Source organism: Vitis riparia, chromosome 3 (assembly GCF_004353265.1).
Source record: "Vitis riparia cultivar Riparia Gloire de Montpellier isolate 1030 chromosome 3, EGFV_Vit.rip_1.0, whole genome shotgun sequence".
Classification (NCBI taxonomy): Eukaryota; Viridiplantae; Streptophyta; class Magnoliopsida; order Vitales; family Vitaceae; genus Vitis; species Vitis riparia.
The window spans coordinates 6,712,631-6,725,658 of record NC_048433.1 but is presented as its reverse complement, the minus strand read 5'-3'; the positions used below and the strand labels follow the sequence as shown (position 1 = coordinate 6,725,658).

At 35.9% G+C, this 13,028-nt stretch overlaps 1 protein-coding gene across 1 annotated transcript; it reads left to right on the top strand.

Annotated features, from left to right (window-relative positions):
• Positions 1-11,668: 11,668 nt before the first annotated feature.
• LOC117911346 (LOB domain-containing protein 38-like) lies at positions 11,669-12,595 on the top strand. The gene is made up of 2 exons (XM_034825684.1): positions 11,669-11,966; positions 12,045-12,595. The coding sequence occupies exons 1-2, from the start codon at positions 11,783-11,785 to the stop codon at positions 12,446-12,448; spliced, it is 588 nt and encodes a 195-aa protein (XP_034681575.1). The 5' UTR covers positions 11,669-11,782; the 3' UTR covers positions 12,449-12,595.
• The last annotated feature ends 433 nt before the right edge of the window (positions 12,596-13,028 follow it).

The following is a 13,028-nucleotide window of genomic DNA, read 5'->3' as shown; positions in this document are numbered from 1 at the left end:
TCCAATATAAAATCCTAAGTCAAATTCTAATGATGACCATTCCTCAGCCTAGCCATCACTCCTCACCCGAACTAAGGGTACCTGAAAAGTGTCAACAAATGGAAATGAACTCATAGCCCAATAAGGAACATTAATGCAGTCCATGGATCAAATATTTCCATTTCAAATAGGAGATATCGTTTTTTTTTTTCATCAAATATCAGAGTTTCAAAAATACCAATATATTTAAATTTCAACCAACCATTTTCATGTCAAATTCAAACACTTTCACATAAGATTCAATCAAATCCATTCAATTTTTCATTACTCTGGTTATCAAATATCAAATGCCGCAGTTAGGTAGGACTTTTCAAATGGGTGGCTAGCCTCAAATTGTTCCTGGTGGAAGGAACAAACACTACTAGTACTAGTAACCTCTAACCAAACCCTAGAGGCTGGGGTCCAAATCAATTACATTCCCACCATAAAATGTAAATGTCAACTATTATATCCCGTTGACAGGGCCGAATAGTCAACTATTATATCCCGTTAACAGGGTCAAATAAACCAGAGTGATGTTTTTTTGTTCAAGTATTCAAATTTACACAACATAATATCTCCATATTTTGTGTCATAAAAAAAAATATATATTCCAACATAATATTTAGTGCAAACAGTTTGATCCATGCATGGTAACAAAATATCATTTTCTTTTTCCACAATTCAAAATACATATAAAATAATTTAATTTTATAAATATTGCATTAACTTCCCTTACCTCAAAATATGCAAAGACCTTGAAGAAAAAATAACCCTGAAAAGTCTACTCCTCACCTAACACAATAAAAAGACAACTATTACTATTTACCTCAAAATATAAATCTAATAATCCTAAAATTTCTAAATGTTAAGATTAATATTTTTGATTAACAAAGTAATAATTTAATTACTCTATTCCTTATTTAATTATAATATTTTTTTTCTAATTTAAGTCAAAGAACACTTCATAACTTAACTATTTACTATTTATTTTACTAATTAAATTTTATTCTATTTATTAGCTTAATTTTACCAACTAATCTTGTACTTCACTTTATTTACATAAACCTATATATATTATTATTATTATTATTATTGCACTTCATAATTTTCTGAATTGCTACCTCATTTCTTAATAAAAAAAATCTGGTTTATTATTACTTAACAATTACTAGCAAGCACCTATACCTCATCAAAAGTTCCAACACCTAGTTCCATATTATACTAGTCTTCATACTCAGCATTACTACCCATTCCTAACACCTGTACCTCATTTTTTTTTTTCTTTTCTACCCATTACTACTTTATTAATATAATATATATATATATATATATATATGAAAAAATTCTTTTTACACTCTCTGCCACTCCAGCACACGAGAATTTATTTTTTATTAGTAAAATATTATTTTCTCACTCTCTCATTCCCACTGCACACGGCATAACCAACAAGTCTTTTTTATTTTATTTTATTTTATTTTTATTATTCTCTGGCTATCACCTGTCGCCACAACACGCCCAGAAATTTCCTTCATTTTTTTTTATTCAGATTTATTCTTCTAAATTTCAAAGTTTCTCAATTTCCAACAATAAACTGCCCCATGTTCATAATTTTTTTTTTTTTTTTTTTATCAATGAAATAATTCATGTTCATGAATTTTCAATGTTTTGATTTAAAAACTAAATAGACAAACCCTAATCTAGATTTGGGTTTTCCAAAAGATATCTAATGTATTTGAAATTAATCAATGAATCTAAAATATTAAATTAGGGGTTAGAATCTTACCTATAGAGATTTGTTCTTCAACCCTGAATCTGACTCCAACTTACGTTCTCTAAAATTCTGCGAACAGAAACTCTATTCAGAAGAGAACAGGAAGAAATAGAATTTCTAATTTATACCTAGGGTATTTATTCGTAAAATTACACTTTTACCCCTATTCCACTTTATTAAATTAATTAATTAACTAATTTAATCATTATTAGTAATTTCCTAAATTACCCTTAAAAAAATACTTGGGCGTCACATTCTCCCCTCCTTAACAAAAGTTTAGTCTTATAAACTTGACATACCTGAGTCTTGAAATAATTGAGGATGTTTTTCTCTCATCTCTTCTTCTAATTCCCAAGTGGCCTCTCGGATACTATGATTGCTCCACTATACCTTTACCAACTTGACAACAGCATGTCGCAGTACCTTATCCATCACATCCACAATTTGAACGGGTACCTCTTCATAGGTCAAGTCCTCAGAAATTTGAATAGGCTCCAACTCTACAACATGAGAGGGATCATAAATATACTTCTTCAAGGTTGAAACATAGAAAACATTATGAATCTTAGATAGACTTGGGAGGCAAGGCTACTTTATATGCCAAAGTGCCTACTCTTTCTAATATTTCAAACGGACCCACAAAACGAGGACTAAGTTTTCCTTTTCTCCCAAATCTCATCACAGACTTCATAGGTGAAACTTTCAAGAACACATGATCACCCACCTCAAACTCCAAATCTCGCCTACGATTATCAGCATAACTCTTATGTCTACTTTGAGCTGTTTTTAACTTTTCTTTAATCAAAGCAACTTTTTCAACAGTCAACTACACAAGTTCAGGCTCCAAAAGTTTCCTTTCTCCAACATCATTCCAACATATAGGAGATCGACATTTTCTACCATACAATGCCTCAAAAGGTGTCATCCCAATGCTAGCTTGAAACTATTGTTATAGGCAAACTCTACTAAAGGTAAATGATCATCCCAATTACCTTGCAAGTCCAAATACAAGCTCTCAACAAGTCTTCCAAAACCTGAATTACCCTTTCTGATTGGCCATCAGTTTGAGGATGGAAAGCAGTACTAAAATTCAATTTAGTGCCAAAGCTTTTTGTAGACTATGCCAGAATCTAGAAGTGAAACGAGGATCTCTGTCAGACATTATAGAAACTGGTACTCCATGCATTCTCACAATCTCCTTCACATAAAGAGAAGCTAAACGATCTAAAGAAAAGTTGACTTTCATAGGCAAAAAGTGAGCAGACTTTGTCAACCGATTAACAATCACCCAAATAGCATTATTACCCCCTAAGGTTCTTGGCAATCCTATCATAAAATCCATGGTAATATGCTCCCACTTCTACTCAGGAATAGCAAGTGGCTGCAAAGACCCTGCTGGCCGCTGTTGCTCAGTCTTCACCTGTTGACACACTAAACACTGAGCCACAAATTGTGCAATATCACGCTTCATACCTGACCACCAATAGTTTTGCCTCAAATCCTTGTACATTTTTGTCCCTCTTGGGTGGATTGCAAACTTGGAACAATGAGCTTCCTCTAAAAGCTCCCTCCTTAAGTCTTTATCATTTGGGACACAAAATCTAGTCCCAAATCTTAAGATCTCATCATCTGACAAAACAAAATTAGGTTTACTGCCCCTCTTAACTTCCTCCATAACTTGCACTAATTGGGAATCATTCTTTTGTAGGGTCTTAATTCTCCCAACTAAGTCTGGTTGTACTCTGAAATTTGCTACAAGTGCTCCTAAGCCCATAACTCGAAAGTGGACTTGTAAGCTTCTCAACTCTTCAAGTAACTGCCTTTGAACAGCCTCTAATAGCTGCTAGAGAACCAACTGACTTCCTACTCAAGCATCAGCTACAACATTCGCCTTCCAGGATGATACTGAATAATAATACAATCATAGTCCTTAAGTAGTTCTATCCATCATCTCTGTCTCATGTTCAACTCATTTTGGGAAAATAGATACTTCAAACTCTTATGATCTGTGAATATCTCACAAGTTTCACCAAAAAGAAAATGTCTTCAAATCTTAAGTGCAAAAACCACAGCAGCTAACTCCAAATCATGAGTAGGGTAGTTCCTTTCATAAGGCTTCAACTGTCTAGAAGCATAAGCTACAACTCTCCCATGCTGCATAAGAACACAACCCAAACCCTGATGAGAGGCATCACTATACACCACAAATCTTCCTGAACTTGAAGGGATAGTCAAAAGAGGAGCTAACACTAATCTATTCTTCAACTCTTGGAAGCTACATTCACAATCATCAGACCACTCAAACTTAACTCCCTTCTGTGTCAACTTAGTTAAAGGTAGGGCAATCTTAGAGAACCCTTCTATAAACCGCCTATAGTAACCAGCAAGTCCTAAGAAACTTCGAATCTCAGTCACAGTACTAGGTCTTCTCCAATTAGCTACAGCATCTACCTTTTCAGGGTCAACTGAGATGTCATCATTGCTTACCACATGCCCAAGGAAAGAAATTCGGTCTAACCAAAACTCACACTTCTTCAGTTTAGCATACAATTGCTTATCTCTGAGGGTCTGTAATACAATACTCAAATGGCCCTCATGCTCCTCTCTACTTCTTGAGTATACCAATATGTCATCTATAAAAACCACCACAAACTGATCTAGATAGGGCTTGAATACCCTATTCATTAAGTCCATAAAAGCAGCAGGTGCATTAGTCAAACCAAAAGGCATAACCAAAAGCTCATAATGCCCGTATCTAGTTCGAAAATCAGTCTTGGGTACATCTTCACTTCTAACCCTTAATTGATGATAACCAGACCGAAGATCAATCTTAGAGAACACACAAGCACCTTGTAGCTGATCAAACAAATCATCAATCCGAGGAAGGGGATACTTGTTCCTCACTGTCACCTTATTCAACTCCCTATAGTCAATGCAAAGTCTCATTGAGCCATCCTTCTTCTTCACAAATAGAACAGGAGCTCCCTAAGGTGAAACACTGGGCCTGATAAAACCTTTGTCTAATAACTCCTGAAGCTGAACTTTCAACTCCTTAAGCTCCACAGGTGTCATCCTGTATGGGGCCTTAGACATAGGACCTGTTCTTGGTACCAGATCGATGGTGAACTCCACCTCTCTCTTTGGTGGCAAGCCAGACAAATCCTCTGGAAAGACATTAGGATACTCCCTTACTATGGGTATGTCTTCCAACTTCAAATCACTTTCATTACTCATCACACTAGCAAAAAATCCTTGGCAACCCTTCTTGAGCAAGCTACTAGCTCGCAAGGCTGAAATCATACGTAGTGGTCTGTCCACATGCTTCCCTTCAAAGCTAAACTTAGGCTGACCAGGAATACTAAACGTCACCCTTTTCTCAAAACAGTCAATAGAGGCATGGTAGGAAGTTAACCAATCCATCCCCAAAATCACATCAAAATCCTGAAAGTCAAGGAGTACTAAGTCAACTGGCATTTTCCCTATAACCAATCATCACAATACAATTTCTACGCATTCTATTGGCCACAACAGAATCTCCCACAAGAGTAGCAACAATCAAATCAAAGTCCATGCTAGCAACAGGCAAACCCAACAAACCAGCAAAAGATACTGAAACAAAAGAGTGTGTTGATCCAGGATCAATCAAGAATCTAGCAAATAAGGTGTGGATTCGGAGAGTACCTGTCACCACATCAGAAGTGGCCTGAGCATCTTGATGAGTCATAGCAAACACCCGTCCTTGGGCTTTGGGTTTCTGTTATCCTCCTTATTTTCCTCTTTAGGCTTCCCAGTGATGAACTTCCTATTCTCTGGACAATCTCTGATCAAATGTCCTCGTTTCCCACAACCAAAGCAAGCTTCAATCTCTCTATAGCATGACCTACCCCCATGCTTCTTACCACAAGTAGGACAAGCCCCATCTAAATTTTGCGCTACCTTCCATTTATTCTGATTTCTTCCTAATGTAGACCTTCGTTGTGCTTGATTACCATGAGCACCATCACTCCTATTTCGCTTCCTCTGCTGTTTCCTCTACTGATGAAGCTCCTCATTATCTTTCTTTGCTATAAGGGCTCTATCAACAACCTCTGAATAGACATCAAGCTTCAGAATGGATATCTTGTTCTTTAAATAAGGCTTCAATCCATCCTGAAACTTTAATGCATTTTCTTCTTCTGTAGCAATCAACTGTGGGGAAAAACGTGATAACTCTGTAAATTTGGCCTCATACTGAGCCACAATCATATCCCCCTGTTCCAAACAAATAAACTCTCCCACCTTCTGCCGCCTAACATTGTTAGGGAAATACTTCTTGTAGAAAGCCTCCCTAAATTGTCTCCATGTTATGGGTCCCTGATCCTCCAAAAGTCTCCTAGTCATACCCCACCAATGATCTGCCTCTTTATCTAACATAAAAGCTGCATAAGAGGCTTTTTACTCCTCAGAGCAATCTATTACACCAAAGAATTTCTCCATCTTAAGGATCTAAGCCTCTGCCTCTGTGGGATCTGTAGCACCAAAAAAGTAAGGAGGACCTAATTTCTTGAAGTCATCAAATGAGCTACCCCTAGAAGATGAAGACTGTCCCTGAACATTAGTCCCAACAACTCAAGTTTGGCGTTCAACTAAACCAGCTAGTGTCCCAAGATACCTATAGATCCCTTCTACACTCATAGGAGACAAACCCTCAACTGGAGGTACATCATCATTAGCCTAACTGTTTTGTGAAGAAGCTACTCTTCTTGGTGGCATGATGTCCTAAAATAATAAGGCATAACTAAATTAATCACTAAAGAACCAATTAGAAAATTTCCAAATAAAAAAAGAATTGGAATTTATACTAAATGAAACTAAAACTTAAACAAATGTGTCACTTATCTATCCCCAATCTAAACCAATTCAAATTCCCATCAAGATCAAAACCTAGTGCTCTGATACCATTTGTAACGACCCACTCCCAACCATGTAGATATTGTCCGTTTTGGGTCCAAATGGGCCCTCGCGACTTTAAAACGCATCTACTTGGTTAAGAGGAGCCTCTACATATATAGCACCAAGATCTTTCTCCCCTATACGATGTGGGACATCACAAACACCCCCCCATGCAGACACAACGTCCTCGTTGTGTCCCATGGGATTGCGGGGTCAAACAGACAAACACCCCTTACGGAGCCAAACAAACCCCTACATCGGGGTCGGGGATCGGCTCTGATACCATTCTGTCACGCCCCAAGACCCACTCCAAGGGCGTGACGGTCATTTCACACTTCAAACCCGAAGGCTTACAGTGTAACCTGACCCAAACAATTATCTTGTAATCGGAAGTTACCAATTACCAAATGTCTGTTCAGAGTAGCGGAACAAATCTAAAATCCTCAAAATTCAATTTCAAAACTAAAACATCCACTATCCAAAATCCATTGTCCAAATATTTGCAAACTTAAACAATTCAAGTACTAGAACAAATTTCAAAATTTCCAAAACTCAACTTTGATCTAACATAAAATTTGAAGGATCAATATCCAAATAAATACAACTAACAGTTAAACAAAATCCAATACAAAATCCTAAGTCAAATTCTAATGATGACCATTCCTCAGCCTAGCCATCACTCCTCACCCGAACTAAGGGTACCTGAAAAGTAGTCAACAAATGGAAATGAGCTCACAGCCCAATAAGGAACATTAATGCAGTCCATGGATCAAATATTTCCATTTCAAATAGGAGATATCGTTTTTTTTTTCTCATCAAATATTAGAGTTTCAAAAATACCAATATATTTAAATTTCAACCAACCATTTTCATGTCAAATTCAAACACTTTCACATAAGATTCAATCAAATCCATTCAATTTTTCATTACTCTGGTTATCAAATATCAAATGCCCAGTTATGTGGGACTTTTCAAATGGGTGGCTAGCCTCAAATTGTTCCTGATGGAAGGAACCAAACACTACTAGTACTAGTAACCTCTAACCAAACCCCTAGAGGTTGGGGTCCAAATCAATTACATTCCCAGCATAAAATGTAAATGTCAACTATTATATCCCGTTGATAGGGCCGAATAGTCAACTATTATATCCCGTTAACAATGGCCAAATAAACCAGAGTGATGTTTTTTTGTTCAAGTATTCAAATTTACACAACATAATATCTCCATATTTTGTGTCATAAATAAAACAAAATATTCCAACATAATGTTTAGTGCAAAACGGTTTGATCCATGCATGGTAACAAAATATCATTTTCTTTTCCACAATTCAAAATAACATATAAAATAATTTAATTTTATAAATATTGCATTAACTTCCCTTACCTCAAAATATGCAAAGACCTTGAAGGAAAAATAACCCTGAAAAGTCTACTCCTCACCTAACACAATAAAAAGACAACTATTACTATTTACCTCAAAATATAAATCTGATAATCCTAAATTTTCTAAATATTAAGATTAATATTTCTGATTAACAAAGTAATAATTTAATTACTCTATTCCTTATTTAATTATATTTTTTTTTCTAATTTAAGTCAAAGAACACCTCATAACTTAACTATTTACTATTTATTTTACTAATTAAATTTTATTCTATTTATTAGCTTAATTTTACCAACTAATCTTGTACTTCACTTTATTTACATAAACCTATATATATAATTATTATTATTATTACACTTCCTAATTCTCTGAATTGCTACCTCATTTCTTAATAAAAAAATATGGTTTATTATTACTTAACAATTACTAGCAAGCACCTATACCTCATCAAAAGTTCCAACACCTAGTTCCATATTATATTAGTCTTCATACTCAGCATTACTACCCATTCCTAACACTTGTACCCCATTTTTTTTTTCTTTTCTTTTCTACCCATTACTACTTTATTAATATAATATATATATATATATGAAAAACATTCTTTTTACACTCTCTGCCACTCCAGCACACGAGAATTTATTTTTTATTAGTAAAATATTATTTTCTCACTCTCTCATTCCCACTGCACACGGCATAACCAACAAGTCTTTTTTATTTTATTTTATTTTATTTTTATTATTCTCTGGCTATCACCCGCCGCCACAACACGCCCAAAAATTTCCTTCATTTTTTTTTTACTCAGATTTATTCTTCTAAATTTCAAAGTTTCTCAATTTCCAACAATAAACTGCCCCATGTTCATAATTTAATTTTTTTTTTACCAATGAAATAATTCATGTTCATGAATTTTCAATGTTTTGATTTAAAAACTAAATAGACAAACCCTAATCTAAATTTGGGTTTTCCAAAAGATATCTAATGTGTTTGAAGTTAATCAATGAATCTAAAATATTAAACTAGGGGTTAGAATCTTACTTATAGAGATCTGTTTTCAACCCTGAATCTGACTCCAACCTACGTTCTTTGAAATTCTGCGAACAGGAACTCTATTCAGAAGAGAACAGGAAGAAATAGAATTTCTAATTTATACCTAGGGTATTTATTCATAAAATTACACTTTTACCCCTCTTCCACTTTATTAAATTAATTAATTAACTAATTTAATTATTATTAGTAATTTCCTAAATTACCCTTAAAAAAATACTTGGGCGTTACATTATCTCTCACTAATGGAGGTAGGTATGGTTGATCAAACCATATTAAAATCTTATGTATCTTTCTATGTTGATTGTTTTATTTTTATGTTCTTCCATTAATATATTTGTATTAAAGCCTTCATTGGCACAATAAGTGGCATGGGAGCTTTTGTTTTCCTAACAAGTTGTATCAAAATTTTTGTTTTCCTGTAAATCAATATCAATGTCTTAGTTAAAGATTTTTAAAAGAGCCTTGATTGAAGATTTCTAAAATAGCCTTGGTTGAAGATTTATAAAAGAGTCGTTAAAGATGTGTAAAAGAGCCTTGATTGAAATTGTCTAGAAGAGTCTTAGTTAAAGATTTCAAAAAGAACAAAAAGAATATAATACAAAAGAGGATTGCAAAAATGAAGTTTTGTTGTAAGGTGAAGTTAATTATTCTTTCATAGAATATGATACAAGAAACAAGAAGATCGTGGCACACGACAGGACCATAATGCACGAAAAGAAGTGTGACACACAAGGAGAGCAAGGCACACAAGGAAACTGCATACTATGAAGAGGTGGAAAGTTAATGAATTTTGATTAAAGGTGTAGATTGTTGTAAAATGTCTAAAATTCTTAATTGGAATATGTTTCTTTCGTAGAAGGAATATCATATAGATTATTTCCTAAGTTCACGTGTGATTATTATTAGATTCATTATAAAATAAGAAAAGCTAATAGAAATATTTTTATAAATATTCTCGGTTATAAGAAGGAAAAATTATGAAAGAAAGAGAAAAAAATGAGCTTTTGAGAACTATATATAATGGATAGAAATGTGAGAAAGAGCAATAGATACCTAGTAGAGCAAGAGGAATCATCAAAGTGAAGAAGAGTGAGAGACACCTAGCGAATCCAATAGTTTACTAAGTTTTTTTATATTAAAGGCTTCCGTTGACCAAAGAGAACCACTATTCTACCAAAGCAAGCCACTACACTACTAGACAATCACCAGTGACACAGCATACATAAGTTTCCAAACATGGAGTCACCACTACTGTTTGACCATCCATTTTTGGGTGATCAGAAAGCCCATGAACAGTATGGTGCCTATAATTCAAAAAGAGTTTGCCAAAAAGTGCTAGTAAAGATAGGGTCACAGTCACTACGGTGGTAGGCATGCCATTCCCATGTAGTACCCAAAACGCATGATCCATGAAGAGAGTTAATTGGGCCTGAGGATGACCCCAATCTCTCCCCCTTAGCCAGCCCATAATGTTTAAGGCCCAATCTGAATCACATACACAATCCATTTCCATCCTACAAATTCAACAATAATATGCATGGAAACAAACAAAAACGCTCACATTAATCTACCAAATAAACATAAAAAACATCGACAAACGACTCCTAAACTTCGTCTCGGAACCATTTTTCGCGTAAATTATCTAGTTTTATGTTAGCTAAGATGACTTATAAAAGTGTTTAAAGGAATGCATCCCACTAGGCCGCGTAAATTTTATTAATAAACTAAGCAAAGGTTACTATGTTGGTTTTCACTTAGCTTCGGGGCTTTGTATTGAACGTTCAATTGGGAACAGCTCCACTCCCTTTTAACTCTTTCAAATGTAACAAAATGCAATGGGGCTTCAGGTATAAGAGAGAAGTCCAAAAACGTCCCAATCACAGAATTGAGGAGGGGGATTTTCTAAGGCTACAAATCCGTATCTTTGGGATCTGACAATTAAGATGGACAAATTTTCAAGATTTGGATTATGAGACAACGTTTTGTATGTGGATGCATTAGTCACCACACCACCACTTTTTTCTACGTAGTTTGGTTAGTGGTTCAGATGGGATAAAGACGCCACCTACCCTTTACTGGTTTCTCGCTACTATAATATCAATGATCTCCGCTTCATCCTTTCCGCCGTATTCAGTTATTGCCGGCTAACTCCTCACTTTTGACTAATAAAGATATGATACGTGTCAAAGACATTCAACATCAATGTTATGTTTAATCTAACTATTTTGACTTTTTGTGCTAAAGCTTTTATTGAATTTGGTAAAATCACTTAATTACTTAAGTTATTAAGTTGTTTCTTATGAGCATTTGGGTTACCACTGAAATCTGTTCAGATTCAGAAGAAAAACATCCATTTAATTTCCACTGTTACCTCTGAAGGCGCCAACAATGTGCGGAGACACGGAGCCGTCATCGCCCACGACTTGGGAAGTCCACATCCCCAACCAACCATGGTTAGCTCGATTTAACCGTGGTTAATTACCCTGGTTTTCCCTATAAAATCCTCCCTCTGTTGACGCCTTCACGACGTGGGATCTCTCTGGATAACCTCTAGACTTCAACGACGCTAACATGACAAGATAATGTAAAATTATAGTTTGAAGGTGATCCGAATCTGTACCGGAGGAGATGAGTTGCAGTGGCTGCAGAGTTCTTCGTAAAGGTTGTAGTGAGAATTGCATGCTTCGGCAGTGTTTGGAGTGGATTGACAGCCCTGAAGCTCAAGCTAATGCCACCATCTTTGTCGCCAAGTTCTTTGGTCGCGCCGATCTCATGGCCTTCATCTCCACCGTGCCGGAGAGACAACGTCCATGTATGTATTCCTCTAACGATATCTCTTTATGTACGGGCGTGTGGTTTGTGTTATGCTGATTAGGTTTGATGTTTTCAGGCTTGTTTCAGTCTCTGTTGTTTGAAGCGTGTGGTCGGACGGTGAATCCGGTGTTCGGAGCGGTAGGGTTATTGTGGACGGGGAACTGGCACGTGTGCCAGTCGGCAGTGGAGACGGTGCTCCGTGGCGGCGAGCTAGCGCCGCTACCAGAGTTTCTCGATCTCGAAGGAGTTGAGACGCCGGTATCCGAGGCATACTTGGCGGAGGAGTACCTTTCGAAGCCAGGAGATACTGATTACAGATTGACGGATGTCAATCTCCGACCAAAGCATGGTTCAGCAACGGGAATGAAGATTGAAGAAACGGAGGAGCGGAGACCGAGGACGTCTCCGGACGATTCTGCGACGATGACGTGGGAAAATGCTTTAGGAGATGAAGGAAATGCCCTGAGATTATTCCTTTAGAGAGTTAAAGAGTTGTGACATTTTGAGAGGAGGATTTTCTTTCTGAGATGAATGTTTTCTTTTGTAATTTTTCTTCCTAAGCAGTGAACAAATGAAATTTAAAGATCAGCAAGATGAAATGAAATCGTATCAGTTTTGGAATCCAAACTTCATTATTTCTGTGAATAAGTTACATTGAGCAGTTATTGAAGGATGATCCACCAGTTGAGACTTGAGATGAACCGATTTACAGGGTTTTTGATAATGAAGTTCAACGTCTCCGGCCTGACGAAAAGCCAAAAACATTTTAAGCAATAAAGGAGAAGAGATGGGTCTTCCCATCCTCAAATTGGGGATGGGATCACATGCTCAATAAGTAGTAGCAATCCAAATAATGAAAGCATTTGAAAAACAAGTCCAAAGGACAAAAGAAGATATTGCCTTTAGGTGGCAAATCCCATCTTCTAAGAGATTTGCTCTCAGAAAGTTCTAATTTAGTAATTATTTCACTAAAATTCTTTTTTTTCTTTTTTTCTTTTTTTCTGTTGACCATATATGATAGGAATTTAAGAAGAAAAGGGGAGCCGCCGTGGCTGAATTG

Excerpts from the sequence above, each read along its gene's own strand:
- LOC117911346 (XM_034825684.1), top strand. The coding sequence starts at position 11,783 with ATGAGTTGCAGTGGCTGCAGAGTTCTTCGTAAAGGTTGTAGTGAGAAT. Across the intron at positions 11,967-12,044 it reads GCCGGAGAGACAACGTCCAT|GCTTGTTTCAGTCTCTGTTG; the intron begins GTATGTATTCCT and ends TGATGTTTTCAG.